General features: G+C 45.1%; 1 protein-coding gene across 1 annotated transcript in view; it reads right to left on the bottom strand.

Moving 5' to 3' along the window:
* Window positions 1-20,972, bottom strand: part of XXYLT1 (xyloside xylosyltransferase 1) — a 110,802-nt gene that overhangs the window by 26,915 nt on the left and 62,915 nt on the right. Inside the window, exon 3 of the mRNA XM_049775985.1 lies at window positions 15,762-15,894. Coding sequence (XP_049631942.1) covers window positions 15,762-15,894 — 133 coding nt within the window. The remainder of the gene's footprint in view (window positions 1-15,761; window positions 15,895-20,972) is intronic.

The raw sequence follows: 20,972 nt of genomic DNA, 5'->3' as shown, positions 1-20,972 counted from the left end.
TCACAGTAGGCACACGGGGCCTGATTTCTCCTGAGCAGCCCAGCTCCACCCCTTGGTGTGAGAGAGGACTTGAGGAGCCAGAGCTGAGGTGTAGGATTGAGAAGGGACACTGAGAGAGGATGGTTTTCTCACACTGTCTTCTAACACCTAACACCAGCCTGTTGGCACAATGCCAGGGCAGGAAAGAGCCTGAGGTCAGGACAGTGGGGACAGATGCGTACCCTGGAGAGGCTGGAGAAGAGAGCAGGAGGCAAGACCTGGACTGAACCACTCCTCAATGAAACAGGGGCCACCTGAAGAGGCCCTTTGCCTCCCTCAGACAACGAAGGAGCTGGAGGGAAGGTTTGTATTCTCATTACACTGAGACATCTGTGATTCTACCCACTGATGAGCTCCAATCAGCTGGAACTAATTCAGCCCATATTTTAAGTACCTCTGACTTGCTATATATATATATAAAATGTGTGTATGTATATACATATATGTATGTATTTCCCCCTTCTCCTGAAGGGCTGAGGATGCTACAGATGGAGGTAGTAAGAGTTACCCACCCATCACTGTGGCTCATAAACCCAAACCTACAAGGGCTTACTGGAGTCTCCCCAGCAGCCTGCCCAGGCCTTCAATGACGCTGGTCTCATTAACATGACATTTGCCAGTCTCTATCTCCCGTCTTCTGACGAATGAGGCTTTGGGGACTCTGGAAGAGCATGAGGGACCAACTGCCCAGAGTCATATTAACATCTGTAATAGCACGAAGACACCTCCAGACACCTCCGCAGTAGCAGATGAGTGGGTCCCTGGGGAGGGACAATGGTTGCCTGCATTATTCATGGAGCCCTCCTGCTATTCCTGGTAGCCCATGTGACAGATGGCTTAGTGAGCTGACAATTCAGAGACCAATTAAGAATAACAGTGGGTACTGGAGTTGTAGTCAGCTGGACTCCATGGGCCAGAGTTCTAGCCAGATATGGTCCCCGCCTGGAAAGGAGCTGACCCCAGCAAGGGTGACATCAAGGAGCTTTGTAAACCTTTTTCAGAGATGTGGGACAGGTCCATGTTTTTTATCAATGACTCAGGGCAAGCCAGTGGCCAGGGTTATCTGTGAAGCAAGGATGGAAAGACAGCTGCAGCCATATAAATGGTAGCTTTTAAGTCAGTCTGGAGCCAGTCTCTTCTTACACAGAAACTGAACATTTTCTCACATGTAAGTAAGGAGGAAAGATGAAAGGCTCTTCCCAGGAGGAAATGAAGTAAGGGACACTTGAGTGATTGCCCCCCAGACTGCAATTAAGAGTCTGATTTGGGCCATATAGATGTTACGTTGAGAGCCTGAAAAAGGATATTTTTAGCCCCCATCTCTATTTTGCCAGAAGAATCCAAATAGGTGGACGAAAAAAACTATGGGCAAGAACTAGAGTCAGGTGTGATATAGCACAGCAGATAGGGCACTTGTCTCACATGTGGTTTAGCTGGGTTCAATCTCTGGCATCCCATATGGTGCCCTGAACCCTACTAGGAACAATCCCTGAGCACAGAGCAAGTAGTAAGCCCTGAGCATTGCCATGTGTGGCCCCCAAAAGGCAAAACAATACAAAAACAAAAACAAAGAACCAGAGACAACAGAAGGACAGCCACCTTCCCAGACTACTGGATTCAGTCTGTGAAAGGAGAATGGGGTTTCCAGTCAAAGCCCAAGTTCAATTGCTCCCCTATCAGCAGCACACCTGCTCCCTTCCAGGCTTCTAAACACAAACTACCCAGAGAAGGCAGAAAATTCAGGGTCTCCAGATGACTCTAGGTATTGCAATGTGGCCTGGCACAAGGGACCAGAAGTAGATCTGACCCCAGACCCTTGCATGGACACAGCATGAGCCCAGTAGACCCAAGGGGCTTTGGCCCCATCCCACACTAGGAGAGAGGGGAGCACCCAGAACTCGGCCTTTTCCCCATCTGAGATCAGTCACAATTTGCTGCTGGTTTGTTTCTGCCTGTGTTCCAACAAGAGTTTACCCTAGGATTGGGGTGTGGTGGGGGAGGGAAGAGGAAAATCCCAAGGAGAAGAGGCTGGACTACAGTTTCCAGCCAGGACCCCAGAAAATGTTGGCACCTCTCAGAAAAATTGCCCTCCTAATGGCACCAGCTGGAGATTCACCCCCAGATCCTGGAGACAAAACCACCAGATGTCTAGAGCATTCGTCCCACTCCCATTCTGCACCATGTTCCCAGGAGTGAGGTGGGGTGACTGGGGCAGGTGTGACTCCCCCCCACCCAGTGGTCAATCTGAACCCAGAGGTAGGGATCTTGGGCTCTGAGCTGCTCAGGTGTCTGCTATCAAACTCTACCATGTATTTCACCTCACATATAAATGTTAACTTTTAATCTTGGTTTCCAAGAAGGTAAGTGCTGAGATAAGTCTGCTCAAAGCAATTAAAAGTATATTTCACTTCCTCTTTCCCCATTTTTCAAAACCATCCAAAAATGTTTTTTAACACTGTCTCCATTCATTTGTGATAAATACATGTTCATTTTTTATTAAATTTAGTCTTAAAATCTTTACTAAGTAGGTGGGGCCTGAATCAATGAAAGTAAGTCAATTGAGATTTTTTTTTTTTGGATCTAAGTCTCAACCATCCTGGGAACCATGAAGAGATCAGGAGCTCCACCAAACCATGGCTCAGAGAACTAGCCAATTCAGGCCAACGACAAATATTAATACTGACAAATGTCCACAGCACACAGTCACCAGAGTTATTTTTAGATTTCTAACCCCTGAGCAAGCTGGGGTAGGGATTTTGTTCAAATGAAGGAGCTGCCTCTTGCTCCCAGTTCTCAGGAGTAAAGCTGAGAATCTACTTACTTGGGTGCAGCCAGAGAAAAGGGAAGGCCCCATAAGAGTTAGTCCCACCACCCCACCCTACCTCACAAAGGTCCCACCCACTGAAGCAGACATGGCCACAGCACTCCACACGTGACCTCAAGACCAGTCCCCAAAGTGCCCTAACGGAGTGGAGCCTCCACCTCTGTGATGAAGTGGCTTCCCTCATTCATCATTTACACAGAGATCATTATGGGTGCATTGGGGGCGGTGCCAGGGAAATGGAGGAAAGGAGGGTAGGCCATGGTCCCCAGAAGGAGCAAAAGACTCTGAACTAGTCCTGACTGCCCCAATAGGCCTCAGGTCTGGGACCATCTTGTCACTGAAACAACAGGATCAAGTGATATTTAGGAGAGAAAGCAGGGGGAACAGAATATTCCATCTTGAGAACATTGAGGAACAGTCCTTGAAGGGGTCGCCCACCACTGAATGCCGATGCTGGCTCCCTGGGAAAAGCAGATCACGGATTGTACATGGATTGTCTGCAGCAACACCTAGGCTGGTGTCTGCGCTGTTGCTTAGAAACCCCGACTGGTGTGGGGGCAGGGATTAATTTTCTGGTCGGGTTGTATGACATTCTAAAGCACAAAAGGCAAGAACAATCATGTTGGATGCCAGAAAAAAGTCCTTTCCTGTGTCATTCAGCAACTCCAAGCACAGCCTCCTAAAAAGAACATCTAGCTGGTAGATGTTCAAAGGAAGAAATGAGAAGGTCGGGGAGGTAGTACAGCAGGGCACTTGCCTTGTACAAAGTCACCCCAGGTTCAATCCCATCACCACAAATTGACCCATGAGTCCACTAAGAATGAACCAGCTCTGAGCACTGCCAGGTTTGCACCCCCCCAAAAAAAGAAAGAAATTCAAAAAAGGGAGCTTGTGAGGTGAAGGCTGGGAAAACAGGAAGTGTATGAGGTGATTTGCCTCTGCCTTGGGAAAACACCTGCTCCACATCTGTGTGCATGCTCAGGCTAGAAAGAAGGGCCTTGGGGAGGTAGGGGTTCTGAGGAGGGCAGGGTCCTCTGACCTTTGGGAAGCCCCCAGAAATACATGGATGGTCAGGAAGGAAGTGTGTGGGTTCTCAGAAATGATGGTGTAAGCTGCTAGCAAAGGCACATTTGACCCACCATGACAGTGTAATGGGGTGCAGGCGGGCATGGGGAGACCAGGAAACTCAATACTTATGTGGCAGGTCACTAGTGAACCCAGAGAATAGACAAGCAGAAGAAGAGGAGAAGGTGAGCCTGCCTAAATCTGACAGATGCAGGGGCTCAAGAAATGACAGGGCCACACTCCACCTGGTCAATTCCTTCCCAATTGTGAACATTTTGTAGAAGCTGGAGGTGAGCTACTACCAAAATACATATGCCTCAGAATCTTCCCAGCTCATACACATGAGCTCATAACATCACCGTGTTGCCCCAAGCCTGAGCTAGAACTCTGGATAGTACCCTTGACCATGAAGCAAGTAAGCATAGAAGGCCCTGGAATGAATTTTGCTTTGGTTTTGGGTCCACACCTGGAAATACTCAGGAGATACTCCTGGATATACAATCAGGACTTACTCCTGGCAGTGTCCAGGGACCATATGGGAAGCTGATGATCGAACTCAGGCCAGCCATGTGCAAGGTAAATGTCCTACCCTCTGTACTATCACTATAGTCCCTATGGCAATGAGTTCTTGAAATATAATAAAACCAAGATAGGATTTGAAGAGGTTACTCTGTCACTAACTCCAAAGTAGCTGAAAATGTTTTTACCAGTCCTATTCTGTGGACATAAGAACTGAGGTCTGTCAAGACTATGTACCAGCACAGGCCCAGAGAAGGCTGGAAAGAAACTCCAGTTGAAATAAAGAGCTGTGATAAAGACATGAAGGAGGACATCAGAAGCTTCAAGTTTTCCTTGACAACACCCTAGCAGCAAACTCATATCTAGGTAGAAAGCTCCTATGGGTGCAGCTGGGGAGAAAACCTATAAAACTAACTGCAAAGGCAAACATTGCTCCTCTCATTCTTGAGGAATGGGGTGGCCCGCACCTCCATCTGAGATATGAACTCAGCTCTCTCATAATCTCTAAATAAAACTGTTTCACTTCACTATATGTCTCCTCCTGAAATTCTTTTTTCTTTTCTTTTTGGTGAGGGAAAGGAAAGGGACCTGAAAAACCTAGGTATGATTTAGGACTGACTTCTCTTCCTGCAAGAACAAAGTCCTTCTCCAGCCCCAGTTCACCTAAGAAATCAGGTGGTAGGGATCATCCCCATTGCCGTGCTGAACAAGGAGATTTAGGTGCAACATGACAGATCTACACAGCACAGAGGCTCATTGCAGACTTTATTAGTCCTGGATGTCCCAGGATGACTGAGCTGGGTGGGGAGAGAAGTGGTTGGTGCCCTTCTCTCCTTTCCCCACTTCACATAAATCACCTGCTACAACCAGAACTTTCCTCTCTCTTCTAGGCACTACACTGTCACATTTCCCCTGCAAGTCCCAGCACACAGCACACTGACCACTCTACTGGGACCCTGAACAGCCCTCTCCACTCTGCATGTTAACCTTCAAACATCTCTGGCTGGTGCACATGGTCCCTCCTTGTCATCTTCACACACAGGTGTCGGGATTGCATTCCCACAGTACTGAGGAACACCCTGGCTGTTGTCCATAGAACTATCATTGCTGAACTGCTTATCTTTGTTTTCCATATCTATTTTTCTGGGGGCTACACTTGCTCAGGTAGCCTGGATCACTTCCAGCAATGCTTAAAGGCTAATGTAGTAGTTACACAGTAGTTACAACCAGGTTCTTGCATAGGCTTGGTGTGTACTCTACTTCCTGAGCCATATTCCTGCCCTCTGCTCCTGGCTGACTCTTGTCTTCTTATAAGCCACCGCTTGCTGATGTCTTCCCTGATTACCTACTGTTGAGCTCAAAAGCATCCCCAACAGCTCCAATACCCCAAAACTGACCCATTACTCCCTTAAAGGTCTCTCTCATAAGTTTCTTAATGGTAGAGCTGTTTATTTCTAGGTCTCACTCCTACTCCACGAAGTTCTTTTGTGAAAGAAAGGAAGGAAATGAATTGGGGGTGAGGAAAAAGGAGAGGAAGGATCCAGCAACTTCTTAGAGCCAAGCACTGACTGGCCCACTGTGATAGGGAGCACTGTCTTGAACCAGTGAACAGCAAAGAAAGGCAAGCTGACTCATTTTTATTTTCTTGGAAAGAAAAAGGGCAAAGAAATCATGAAAGAGGCGATAAATATGTTCATCTCTTCAAAAAGAACTTCATAAAGAGCTGTCTATATTCAAACTAAAATAATGACTGAGGGAGGTTGGTAGGAAGGGCACAAAAAGTCCCTTCGCCATAAAAGCCAGAGTCAATGGCCATGTTGTAGCCCTCACTTCCATATGGCAAGTACCTTCTCATGCCCTAATTTGGTGGATAAGATCTTTATTGACATATGATACAATTCATCCTCCTAAGTGCACAATGAAAAGGCTTTAATATTTTTAAACTAAACTTTGAACCACACCTGGCAGTGCTCAGGGCTTACTCCTGGTTCTGTGTTCAGGAGTCATTCCTAGCAGAGCTCAAGGGGCCTTACAGGGTGCTAGAAATGGAATCTGTGTCAGCTGCATGCAAAGAAAGTACCCTACCTACTTATTTATTGCTCTGTTCCACCCACCACTACCCAATTTTGAATAGACACTGAATTTGGTGCTGAATCACCTCCTTGATTCCAGAAGCATTTTGTCACCATAGCAAGATATATATGTGCCCATTCCCTAAACTTGATGCCCCCAAATTCCCACTTAGCTTTCTGGGCTCTAAGCAACAAACAAGTGGCTGTGTAGAGGAGCTTTCATACCAATAGGAAGTGCCACATGGGAATCTGTGACCAGTTTTTGCATCCAGTGTCATGTTTCTGGATGCAACCAGGTTGCAGCTGGTGTCAATACTCCTCTCCTTTTTACAGCCAGATAATGCGTCATTAGAAACACATTTTTAATTTTGTTCATGCACTGGCCATTGGATGGACATTTGGACTGTTAGTACAGTTTGGTTCTAGTGAACAGGCCAAGAATTGATGCAATGGTAGCAGTGGGTAGGCATAGAATTCTCTCAGGCAATGTACCTGAGCTGTAAGAAGGCAGGTGCTCCAGTCCCACTAGATTTAATTCTTTGATGAAGTTAGACTGTTTTTCTAAAGGACTGCGCCGCTTGATGCACCCATTAGCCATGTGTACATGATGATGCCCCCACATCCTTGCCAACACTTGCTGCTTCCTGGCATTTTGCTTCCAGTGTTCCAGCAGGTATTAAAGTATTGGTTCTGGTTATTTTAGTGACCTCTTTTTTTTTTTTTTTTACATGCTTTTTGGCATTACGTGAATCTCTTCTGCTTTTTTTTTTTTACTGATTTGGGACCACATATAGCAGTACTCAGGGATCACACATGGTAAGGTTTCTATTATGTGGTGCTGGGGATAAAACCTGGGTCAGCTGCATGTAAGGCAAGTGAGTTATTTGCTGTACTATCATTCTGTCCTCTTTCTTTCTGCCCACTGTTACCCCTCCCCCAACTTTCTGCCTATCTCACCTGGAAAGTGAGACCCTCCCACAGCAGGGAGGGGCCTGTGGTTGGTAATTAGAGTGGCCTGGGGGGAGTGGGGAGGCAGAAGCAGAAGGAGAGATCAGACAGATTGGGTGCAGGAGCTGGAAAAAGGCTACTTAGTTTAAAGGCCATGTGAGAAATATGCACATGGCAGTTAGGGCTTTGTAATAAAGCTGATGTCTCCTGAAACTTTATCTGACTGTCTGTGGATCATTTCCTCACCGTTATCCTGAACCCACAGACCTGCGGGCTGAAGGGGTTGAAGAGGCTGCAGGCGCTGGGTTGGGCTGAGAAAGGCCTCACCCACCATCCTCCACCACTAGGACTCTATAATAATTAATGCAACAGCCCACTATAGCCAGTATATTGGATTTCCAGAGGCTTTCTAGGGTAAACACCAGGCACAGTACCAGTCTCCTCACCAACATGTGGGATGCCCTCACTGGTCTCTCTAGAGAACATAAACTGCCTTCATAGCCATATAGGGATATAGGGACTCCACAGACAGTCACAGTGAAGCCCTTCAGTCTTTCAGACACTGATCAACAGGGTTTGGTGGGGAGTGGAAGGTTCAAGAATGAAGGAGGGCCTATGGTCTGAGTCCTAAGTCACAAGCAGAGAAGTGACTGAATAGACAGAAAGGGAGCTGACTCCCTTTGCTGCACATAGCTCACACAACACTAAGTCTCTGTGCTGAGGGAAGCGACTGTGAGATCAGGCTGGAGCCTGTTCAGAGGAGGGTACCATGTGTTCATACTCATGGGAAGGAAGGAGGACAGAGCCCATGACAATAAAATCCCAAAGACCCTGCACCTATGGAAACAAATCTACAGCCCAGGCCTGCAAGCTGCAAGCTTCAATTATTTCACTAAGCATAATAGATCATCCATGTATAGGCAAATATTGTGACTTCATTTTTTTCTAAAAGCTGCATAGTATTCCATTGTGTAAATATACCATAGGTGCTTTAAAAAAACTTTGCTTATTTACAGATAGATTGGTTTCTGGGCCACACCCAGCAGTGCTCAGGACCTACTCCTGGCTCTGCACTCAGAAATTGACTCTGGCAGGTGGGGGCCCACATAGGGTGCCAGGAATTGAATTAGGTCCCTCCCAGGTCGGCCACATGCAAGGCAAATGCCCTACCGCCTCTGGCCCCAGTACTATAGTTTCTTTAGCCACTCATCTGTTATAGGACACCTAGATTGTTTCCAGATTCAGACTATTGTCAATAGAGTTGCAATGAACACAGGAGTACAGAGAGCATTTTGTATTGTTTTTGTGCAACTAGGATATATCCCTAGGAGTGGTATTGCTGGGTCCTATGGGAGCTCAATTTCCAGTTTCTTGAGAAATATTCGTATTGTTTTTCCAATAAGACTGAACTAGACAGCATTCCCACCAGCAGAGAATGAGAGTTCCTTTCTCCCTGCATCCATGCCAGTAATGATTGTTATTGTTCTTTGTGATGTGTGCCAGTCTCTGTAGCATGAGATAATATCTCTTGCATCTTCCTGATGAATAGAGATGTGGAACATTCTTTCATGTGCCTTTTGGCCATTTGTATTTCTTCTTTGAGGACGTGTCTGTTCATTTCTTTTCCCCACTTTTTGATGGGGTTAGATGTTTTTTCTTCTTAAGTTCTGTCAATACCACGTATATTTTATATATTAGCCCCTTCTGTGATAGGTAATGGGTGAATAGTTTCTCCATTGTCTTTCTATCCTAGTTACTGTTTCTTTTCTTCCTTCCTTCCTTCCTTCCTTCCTTCCTTCCTTCCTTCCTTCCTTCCTTCCTTCCTTCCTTCCTTCCTTCCTTCCTTCCTCCCTTCCCTTCCCTTCCCTTCCCTTCCCTTCCCTTCCCTTCCCTTCCCTCCCCTCCCCTCCTTCCTTCCCTTCCCTTCCCTTCCCTCCCCTCCCCTCCCCTCCTTCCCTTCCCTTCCCTTCCCTCCCCTCCCCTCCCCTCCCCTCCCCTCCCCTCCCCTCCCCTTCCCTTCCCTTCCCTTCCTTTCTTTTTTTGTGGTTTTTGGGTCACACCCGGCGGTGCTCAGGGGTTATTCCTGGCTCCATGCTCAGAAATTGCTCCTGGCAGGCATGGGGGACCATATGGGACGCCGGGATTCGAACCGATGACCTTCTGCATGAAAGGCAAACGCCTTACCTCCATGCTATCTCTCCGGCCCCTAGTTACTGTTTCTTTTGAGGTGCAGAAGCTTCTCTCTTAATGTAGTCCCATTTGTTTATTTCTGCTTCCACTTGTTTGGACAGTGGTGTTTCCTCCTCAAAGATGCCTTTAGTCAAAAATATCATGGAGTGTTTTACCTACATTTTCTTCTATATACTTTATAGTTTTGGGTCTAATATCCAGGTCTTTAATCCATTTGAATTTGACCTCTGTGCATGATGTTAAATGGAGGTCTAAGTTCGCGTTTTTCTAAGTGGCTGAACAGTTGTCACAACACCACGAATTGAGGAAGCCATCCTTGCTCCATTTTGTGTTTCTTGCAATTTTGTCGAAGATTAATTGATTGTAAATCTGGGGTCATTCTTTCAATACTCAAGTTCATTAATTGAACTGAGGATCTGCCTTCATTCCAATACCATGCTGTTTTAATGACTATTGTTTTGTAATTAAAACTATTGTTTTGTAAATTAAAAAATTGAAAGTTGGGAAAGTGATGCCTCCCATCATTTTTTCCTAAGCGTTGCTTTATTTATTCATGGGTATTTATGGTTCCAAATAAATTTCAGAAGTATTTGATCCGTTTGTTTGAAGAATGTCATGGGTATCCTTAGAGGAACTGCATTAAATATGTACAATGCTCTGGGGAGTATTGTCATTTTAATGATGTTAATCCTCCCAATTCATGAACAGGGTATCTGTCTTCATTTCCTTGTGTCCTCTTATTTCTTGAAGCAGGGTTTTGTAGTTTTCTTGGTATAGGTCCTTTTCCTCTTTTAGTTAAGTTGACTCCACGGTATTTGAATTTCTGTGGCACTATTGTGAGATTCTTTTATTTAATGTCAATTTCTTCTCTATATTTATTTATTAATTTATTATTCTCTATATTATATTTATTTACATATAAGAAGGCTATTGATTTTTGCATATTAATTTTGTAGCCTGCCACTTTGCTATATGAATCTATTGTTTCTAGAAGTTTTTTGGTATGGTCTTTAGGGTTTTTTAAAGATAGTAGCATGCCATCTGCAAACAGTAAGAGCTTGGCTTCTTCCATTCCTATCTGGATGTCCTGATATCTTTTTCTTGCCTAATTGCTATGGCAAGTACTTTCAATACTATGTTAAGTAGGAGTGGTGAGAGGGGGCAGCTTTGTCTTATACCAGATTTTAGAGGAAAGGCCTTCAGTTTCTCTCCATTGAGTATAATATTTACCACAGGCTTGTGGTAAAAGACTCTTTGAGTATATTGAGAAAAATTCCTTCCATATTTGAGTTTATTTTTTATCATGAGTGGGTGTTGCACCTTACCATATGCTTTCTGTGCATCTATTGATATGAATATATGGTTTGTATTTTTTCTTTTGCTGATATGGTGTATTACATTGATTTGTATATGTTAAACCATCCTTGCATCTCTAGAATGAGACCTACTTGAAAATAGTGTATGACCTTCTTGATGAAGAGCTGGATGCTGCTAGAATTTTTCTTGAGGATCTTTGCATCTGTGTTCATCAGAAATATTGGTATGTAGTTCTTTGTGTAACCTGGGTCTGAGTTCTCTGTCCTGTCCTTCTGTCTATGAACCAAACTTTTACAATGGAAGTGGCATACGCCAGGAGTGCCAGCAAATGCATCAGAAAGCAAATTCAAAATTGCACCTTGGATTTTCTCCTATATGCAATACTGAATTCACTTTCAGTAGCTGTTCACTTATAGAGGAAGACCTGGCTCTTCTTGTGTCTGATACCAGCTAAATGTACCACCAGTGAAAAAGTCCAGCAGTTGTATTTCTAGACAAATAGGCAGAGAAAGGCAGGAGTGCCCTGCTCCCCTACCCATGATGACCACTGTTCCTTGATTTTCTGCTGAGTCAAGTCGTCATGGAATATTTGATCCAATAGGGGTCCAAGAGAAATAATACTCCTGGCACACTAATATCCGGCAGCATCTTCCAGAAAGGTTTGTTAAACATTTATGAGGATTGGGAGACATTTTGTTTAAATAAACTATACACATTTATCATTAATTATTATTAAATCATTTATCAAATTTGGACAATAGAAGGCACTTTCTTTCCCATCATCCCTCTCCCTAGACTTCTAACATCCATGACACTCAACAGAGGGAAACTAGCATTACAAAGACTTACTACACATCCCTTTAAAGGACAATCAACGGTCTCAAATGTGATAGTCATACAGTAACACAGTTGAGGAGAAACAAATTTATTTTTGCTTCATGAATTCCCAGATTATTTTGTGCTCAGTTCACCAGGCAAGTCTTGCCTTGGTACCATTTTGCTGTGTCTAAGTTCTTCTTTCTCCTAGATGCCAGGAGACTTTGTTTAGGGTCAAAGATGTCCCATCTGCATACTTCAACATTTAGGGAGGCCACCTGATGTGGGAGCTGCTGCCTGTTCTTCATGAGTGGCAGTGTTCCAGAAAAGGATAGGCAGTGGGCAGAAAGCACTCTGTACTGCCTCCCTCAGATGATCAAGTCCAAGGACAGCTAAGTCCAGGGGATGGGCCAGGGCTATCCAGAGACCGGCTGTGCCTGCCATTGCTTGGGTACTGAACACCTTCTCCCCACATATGCATGTACCATGCCCAAGATTAAAAGATTTTTTTTGAGTTGGTCATATCATTATACTGATTCACGTTTCATTGCTTATTATATCCCAGCTCTGCAAAAAACATAAACTCTGAAGTTAATTGTGCAAGTTCTTATTTCTACACAGGAGAAGGTTCCAAGCCCAGGCCTAAAGACACTGTTATTCTGATGGCATCATTGACTATCCTGATCCTGGATGTCATAGATAATGTGCCTTGCCTGAGGAATGACCTGGAGGGTTGGTGCCTGATTGCTAGCCTTGTGGGTGTTATCATTATCAGGTGTTATCATTTATGAGTATGAAGACTATCATATAATTAACAATCAGTAATTATGTACCTTGATAGATAATGTTACATTTTATATTCATTTTCATGTATAATTTGTATTATAAAAATACTCAACATACAGCTATTAAAAGTATAATTTAAAATATAATTATTAATCATTTAAATGATTAATCATATATGCTTATAATTAGCATATATATTTGTTATTAGTAATACTAACTCTAAGTGTGGTTCAAACAGAAAGGTACATTGGCCCTCATTGAACAATGAAAGAGATCCCGCAGCTTTGGGACAGAGAAAAGGAGGGGAAAGGTAGGGCTTAGAAGTAGTGGGCTTACAAATGCCAGAAATGGGGAGGGATCCAGACTTCAGCAGAGTGAACAAACTTTGATCTTGGCTCCACACTCCTCTTTGTACCACCCTTTGCTAACCAAGGGCCCCAGACAGCTGATATAGCTGCCCGCAGGTAAGGATGGTGAACTGCTATGAGGTCACAGGGCAGGTGTTTGCCTGACCCTTCCCTTTACCCCCCAGACAGAGTGAGAGGAAAGAGGAAGGGAGAATGGTCCAGAGGGCACAGTACAGACTTATCAGCTTATTCAGAGGCTTGCAGGAATTTCCTGTTATGTGCGCTGAATCTTGCAATAGCCGCAGCCAAGCTGAGGCTGTCACTCTTGCCTTCCTCTCCAGAGAAAGGCATGCTTTGTTGTTTATTTTTTGTTTGTTTGCTTGTAGGCCTTGCTTTGGGTTTATTCAAGGCTTTGTGCTCAGCAACCAGATGTGTTTCCAGAGACTGAAAACAGGCCAGCCACAGGAAAGCCAAACAGCTTAACTGCTATACTATCTCTCTGGCCTTGCATGCTCTTTCTGTTGTTGTCCAGTCATGCTCTGGCACAGCTGGAGCGGGGGGGGGGGGGGGGGGGGGGCAATGTCACTCTAAGATCAATCTCAGGGTCTCCCATCTGTAAGGCACATCTTTACCACTTTGTGTCAGATCCCCAGACTCCAAATTCAAGTTCTTGAGTTGCCTATGGCCTGTAGCGCTCCAAACACTGGGCCCAGTGCCAAGAATGCCCACATGCAGCAAGCATTAGGATCTTTCTTAACAAAGAGTGAGTCAGCTGGGCGGGTACAGACTCAGCTGCAGGCTGAGCAGTAGCTGTGCTCATGAAGTATGTAAGTAACAGAAGTAACATGGATCCATGACAGGGGCAGGGGCAGTACCACAAGCATCATAGGCACTCTGCTATCATATCTTATCTTAATTTATCTTATCTCTCTTTCTCTTTCTTTCTTGGTTTTACATCTACAATGTTGGTCATGAAGGTTTCCCCAAGCACATAATCCCAGTATCACACCCATCACCTGTGTACCCACCTCCCTCCCCCAGGGACCACAGCACCCACTCTACTTTCAACCCCTCTCCCCACCAATACCACCAACCTGTCTTTTCATTTCTTAAATTATAAGTGGCAGAAATACTTGAGACATAGTACACAGAGCAAGCCACACCAATCTTTCATGTGGCGGCACCACTGACAACCATCACTGCTCATGATTCTCTGAGAACTGATACCTGAGCAAGGAAACAGGCACAGCCCCTAAGCACCACCAACAAAGGCTGTAGAAAGTACTCACAAAGTCTCCTAGATTCAGAAGGAATGCACTGGAACACTGCAAAGGCACACACACCCCTCCATTCTCTACCCATGGGGGCATAGCCACACTGGTTTTTGCAAGCCCTATTTCCTTTGGGTTTTGCAAGATTTTACCATTTGCACTTTAGCCTCTATGACAATAGTTCTGCTTCGTTCTTCAGAACATGCCTTATCACTCTCTGAGCATGGGTTTTGCATGCACTCAGCTGGATGAACAAATCTTATTCTTTTATTCTGTCGTCTGCCAGTATTTCAGTTGTCTTCAGTCTGTCTCCAACAAGAAGGGCTGCAGGATTATTCTTGACCATTACCTAGGACTCAGATGCGAGCATTTCTCTGGGAAGTGTTCTGTCCAGACACACCACATCCCAGACAGTGCCTCTTTGCCAGGAAATGCCCGTGTAGGTCCAAAGCTTAGTTGTCATCCCTCCTCTTAAGACACAGATATTCCCACTCAGTTTATTCAAACGAGAGGTTACTAATGACTTGGAAGTCCAGGCCTAGTTTATCACCAGATTGGAAAAAATCAAGTTCTATCCTGAGTCCAAAGGAAGGCTCCATGCTTGAAGCACAAAGCCTTGAGTCCAACCCCAGTTCCATCACACGTGCTTAGGCGATCCTGATTACCCTGATATTAGGGCTCTTCAGTGAGAAAGGGCCAGGAGATGTTTGGGTGACTTAGTAGCCAGGGCAAGAGTCACCTGGAGTCTTAATCCTCAGAATTAAGAAAACCCTCAGAACTAAAGAAATCCTGATTAGCCATAGTCTGGGGTCCCCAGTGGGGAAATTTTTATTTTTTTAATTTCATTTAATTTTCTTGGGATTTTTCTTTTTTTTTTTTTCTTTTTTTTTTTTTGCCACACCTAGAAGTACTCAGGGCTTACCCCTGGGACTGTGCCCAAGGATTACTACTAGAAGAGCTCAGGGGGGCCCAGAGAGATAGCACAGCGGCGTTTGCCTTGCAAGCAGCCGATTCAGGACCAAAGGTGGTTGGTTCGAATCCCAGTGTCCCATATGGTCCCCCGTGCCTGCCAGGAGCTATTTCTGAGCAGACAGCCAGGAGTAACCCCTGAGCACTGCCGGGTGTGACCCAAAAACCAAATAAATAAATAAATAAATAAATAAATAAATAAATAAATAAATAAATAAATAAATAAAAATAAATAAATAGAAGAGCTCAGGGGACCCTATGGAGTACTAGGGATTGAACCTGGGTAGGCTGTATTCAAGGTAAGTGTACTACCTGTTATATTATTGCTCGGGTCCCTGTTTATTTTTTTTTTTATAAAAAGTGATATCACTCTGTAAGATACTGTTTTGAATTCTAAACTTAATGCCAACAACCAAAATACCAAAGTTTCTACAAGAAACATGTCAGACAACCTCAAAAGGACTTCCTACTCCATGTGTGCCCCTCACACATATCAGAAAGCCCACACCCCACAAATCCTTGCCCACATGAGGAAGAGATGGGCTGGTTGATGAGGATCTTGGAGGTGCCCCTTCTCCTTCAGTCCACCTCCTTGTACCTGTACACAGGCTGCATCTCCCTCGCTATGCCAATGACAGCGCTTGGCAGGAAGTTGTCAAACTCCTCAAACAATTCCCGAATATTGGTTTGGTACTGTAGGTCGAGGTCCAGCTGAATTATCCGTGAGATCTCTGGAAAAGAGAAAAAAACAAACAATGGTTGGTTCTGGCTGGATGGTTCTTGCTGTCCTGAATAAGATTATCATCCACAGAAACACTCTGCCCCACCAGTTATTACCACCTCCATGGTCTACTCTTCCAGTCCTGGAAATCCTCATAAAAAACCCTTCCTCTGGCCTACTATTGGGGGTCCTAGGACTGACACCCCACAGATGCAGATTATGCAGGGCTTGTCTGGGACTCCTACGGGTACATGGTCCACTGAAAGTGGTGAGCTTTGGAGCATTTTTGGAGGCCTCGTGCCACCTGGGATGTGGCCCAGAGAAAGAAGGCTGATGAGCCTAGAGACAGGGATGCTTGCTAACTGCCACCTGATGAACAAAAGAAGGGAGCCTGGAAGGAACCAAAGCCAATCTGCCCATCTTGAAGATGGGAAAACTGAGGAGAGTAAATTGCCACAAGGCAGCCAGGCTGATAGCAGACCCAGGGAAGAGGCTCAAGGCCTGGCTGACACAGATCACAGGTTTCCAGCATTCAACACAACTAGGCCCTCTGAGAGTGTGTCACTTGAGGATCAATGAGTAACCGAAGGACGGGTATCAGAGTCCTCTATGAGAGGCCTTTTGGAAATGGGAAAATTGCTCTACATAGCCATGCTCAATGTGTGTGTGTATGTGTGGGGCTGATGCCATAGTACAGCAGGTAGGGCATTTGCCTTGCATGCAGCTGACCTGGGTTCAACCCCCAGAACCCATATGGTCCCTAGAGCACTCTCAGGCGTGATCACTGAGCACAGAGCTAGGAGCAAACCCTGAGCATCACCAGGGTTAGCCCCAAAACAAAACAAAACAAAAAACCACTGTGTAGGCCAGAGCAATAGTACAGTGGATAGGGTTCCATTCCTGGTATCCCAAATGGTCCTCTGAACCCCATCAGGGGTGATACCTGAGCACAGAACCAGGAGTAAATTCTGATGAGCACCATCAGGTGCGGCCCAAAAACAGAACAAAAGTGTTTGCTCTCCTGTAAATTCACCTCCTGACCAGGAATCTGACCTGACTTTACTCCCATAGTCGGGTCTGGACAGGCTCAGGGTCAGGTATGAAATTGCAGCCACCAGAACTGGGATCCTGGTCTCCTGGTCTCCACTGCCTCTTGAAACATGTCATCAGCTGCTACAGGAGAGGCCTTCCAACCACCCCCCACAAACACAACTTATGCTCCTTGGGATGTGTGTAAAGTACACAAAGAGGAGCTGGAGTTTCCATGAGCAGCTGCCATGCTTTCAGAGACAGGGAGCTTGCCAGTGTGTTAGGCAAAGTTTTCTGTGGACAGTAGTTTGGGGAAAAACGTCTGTGCCATACAGCCTCCGGGGATAAGTTCAACCACCTGCTGCTGGCTGACCAGGCCTCCTGGAGTGGCCTTCCATCTCGTGGCTGGTCACTGGTCACTACAGGGCTTAGACCATTCATTGGAAGAGGTCAGAGGCCAACTGGCGCTATTTCAAGAAGTTGAAACATGCTCCCTCTTGCAAGACTGAAGGCACAGAAACATGTCAATTCAAAGTAGAAAAAAGGTAGAAGAGGGCCTGGCCTTTGTCCTGGTTTGAGGGATAATCGAATTTGTACTCCAGGGGGTAGAGTGATCTTTGTTTCCCTCTCCACTCCCTACTAGAGGTAGAGTGATCTGTGTTTCCATCTCCACTCCCTACTTCCCTGCTCCAGTTTCAGGCTAACAAGATGGTGCTGGAAAAGACACACCCCAAAGGCAGGCTTCAGGAACAGCTTTTCAAAGCCTTTAGGCCTCATCCTGGTCCCAGAGAATACAAGGTTTGTGGGGGGATTATTCTGGGGTTCAGGGTGTCACTTAGCTCTGGGTTGGTGTCTGAGACCCAGAGTACCAGTTTGAGTTCTCTGCTCAAAAGCACCCCAGAAAGCACCACACATGGCATGGCCTCTGAATCATTGGCAGTTCCAAATCCACATTCCCCTGTGGAAATGGACTTGAGCAATTCATCATCAGCCTCCAATTAAACCAGCCACAAAGCATGTCATCTGACCAAGGATGGAATTACAGCCCCGATTGAGTAATTTAGGAGACCCAGAACAAACAAGAGTGGGGGAACCTCCCTTCTTCTTGCCCCACTTCACTCATGTCCAGAAACAATTCATTCTGTTTCCATTAGTGCTATTTTCTTGGATTTATTATTGGCTGACTAGAGCTCTAGAGCACTTTCTGACATAGCCGCCTTCCTCTGCCTCTGGATAAAAGTCACCGCTTGTCACTGCCCACATTTCAGCGCCATCCCACCATCAGGAAAACACTTTTGAACACCTCTTTGTTTTTTTTTTTCTGTACAACTATTTTTTTTCTTTTTATTGTAAGAATTTGGGCCCGGAGAGATAGCACAGCGGCGTTTGCCTTGCAAGCAGCCAATCCAGAACCAAAGGTGGTTGGTTCGAATCCCGGTGTCCCATATGGTCCCCCGTGCCTGCCAGCAGACAGCCAGGAGTAACCCCTGAGCACCGCTGGGTGTGGCCCAAAAACAAAAACAAAAACAAAACAAACAAAAAAAAAAGAATTTATTGAAGAGACAAAATTGATTAACATATTGAGGTAAACTAACATAACATAATATAACATATAATTAATATAATACATGTAAGTCAAAGAACATTTCTGATTAAAACACATTTTTTTATCATAATGGCTTACATATCTTTCACAGTTGTATTTTAGGTACATATTAACATTGAACCAGGGGAATACCCATCACCAAATATGTCTTCCCCCCCAACCCAGTTCCCTTTCTGCCACCCATATACCCCACCATCACCCCCCCGGGCCGCTAGAGTAGGTGGCCCCTCTTTGTCTAGCTTACTATTAGTGATCATATATCTGTTTGGTCCTGGTACCCTCCCTTGTTTCCCCCTCTATTTAAGAGGCAGAGCTAGATAAATCGAGTTATGTGGTTTTGTTTGATGGAAAGAAAAGCAATAGATTGGGGTACAAAATAAGAAAAAAAAAGTCAAATACGCTGAAAATGGGCGAAGTCCTTCTAGAGGCTTTCAACCTCAGTTTGAGAGAGGATGTAAAAAAGGTGATTGAAACACCACAACAATACAGAAAGAAATATCAAATTAAATATCCAGTGAGCACTACAGCAATAAAGACAAGCACCACACAATAGTCTCGGTTCTAAAATCAAATCATGCTGGAGTGCAAAAAGAAAGAGAAAGATAAGATAAAATAAAATAAAATAATATTGGAGACATCAACTTCAATCTCTACACCAAAATAAAGATGTCAAAAAAAATCAATCAATCAATAAACAAATGTGTGAAAAAATGATTGTTTTGTGCTTTTTTTTTTTCTTTTCTTTTTCCCCCTGCATAGGCACAGTAACTATTGGGGATATTGTAGAGGGAATTCCCTTGTCCTAGGAGATACAGGGTTTCTCCACCCCTGAAGTATACTGTCATGGGATTAATTATAGACTCCTTGCATGATCATTTATTTACTCTCCCCTTGGTGCTTTCGTGGTGTATGGAAGACTTCTGCTTCGTCTTAGATGGTAAAATCAGACCTCTGTATCTAGAGATCTTGGTGACTGTGTAGCTCAAGGAATGGAGCTTATGATGAAGTCTTTCTTTGTGGACTTTTGAACACTTCTTAATGCACACATAGTACAACATGCAAGTGACTGACTCGGAAACAATGAGAAGAGACATGTGGCCACCCCAGACACCCATCAGGACAGTATGCAGGCCTCTCCTGGCGATAGGCTCACAATTTAAAAGCGAGCGTTCAGTTTCTATTTAGAAGAGTCTCAGAGATTCTCAGAAGTAAATATTTATAATGTGTCCGAGGGCTTCCCCTCAGAGCATGGGCCCCGCATTCTCAGAGTTCATCAGTTTCTCAGGCCCTGACAGGCTAAGACCAGAAGCAGTGTGTCGGGCAGCTGGCTGGTCTCTGTTCCCTGAGAAAGAAGGAAGCAACTGCCACCTGCTATCACCCTCAGCACTCAATAGTTATGAGTTGGCAGTACCTCTGATCTTTGGGAGTTAGAGGGCAGGGGGCAGAGGAGAGAGTTCACCTACAGAAAGATGCTATAGTCTGTGAGCTGATGCCCCACCAAGCACACAAACCTAGCCTCTCCTGCTGTAGGGTCTCAGGCTAACCATCCTGATGCACAGAGCCAAGTTGAGGGGTTCCTGGCTAAAACTGGCTGGCTGGTTTTCATACCATGGGGAATTGGGGTGGCTTTCCAACTAGGCCTCTTGTCCCCAACAGTGAATGTTCTAGCTGCAGGAGAGCAGGTGAGCTCTGGAAGAGCTGACTGAAAAAACACCATGGGGCAGCCAAGGGGCCAGGTATTAGGCATGGATTTCTGGGGTTCCTCCAGTATGGTCAAACTCTCTCCAGTGCAGGGAAAATCTGTAGCCAGAACCAGACCATGGGTTGAACTAAAGTTCAACACATATCATGAACCTCCACCCAGCTTTTGCTCCCCCTCCTCGATCCCCATTTCCTCCTTGTCAGAGGAAGTGCCTAGAATTTAGAAAGTCATGGGAGTTTGGCAAATGGTCCAAGACGACCAAACAAGGAAGCACCATATGTGAGAGCAGAAACAATCTAGAGCATCCACCATTCAGCTTCTGAGAAGAGCTCTGCAGCATTTCTGAAATCTCTTTCACAGCCCTGCTATTCTAAAATCAAAACAAAACAAGAAAAGAAATGATGCCACAGACACTATGAGTTGGCACATACCGTGCATGTGGCTGGTCCCAGTTTCACCTTCAGTTCTGCAACTGGTCTCTAAAACACTGCCAGGAGTGAACCCAGAGCACAGAAATGGGAGTGGCCTCTGAGTATTACGGAGTATGGCCTAAAACCATCTCAAAAAGGAAAGAAATTGTGCCATAGCCCACGTGAAAGTACTAGGGGGGCTAGAGCAATAGCACAACAGGTAGGGTATTTGCCTTGCATGCTCCCAGCCTGTATTTGATTCCTGGCATCCCTTATGGGTACCCTGAGCCCACCAGGAGTAATTCTGAGCAAAGAGCTAGGAGTAACCCCTTAACATCTTC

This window comes from Suncus etruscus, chromosome 6 (assembly GCF_024139225.1).
Source record: "Suncus etruscus isolate mSunEtr1 chromosome 6, mSunEtr1.pri.cur, whole genome shotgun sequence".
In the NCBI taxonomy this organism is placed as follows: domain Eukaryota; kingdom Metazoa; phylum Chordata; class Mammalia; order Eulipotyphla; family Soricidae; genus Suncus; species Suncus etruscus.
This window is presented reverse-complemented; position numbering and strand designations above follow the sequence as displayed.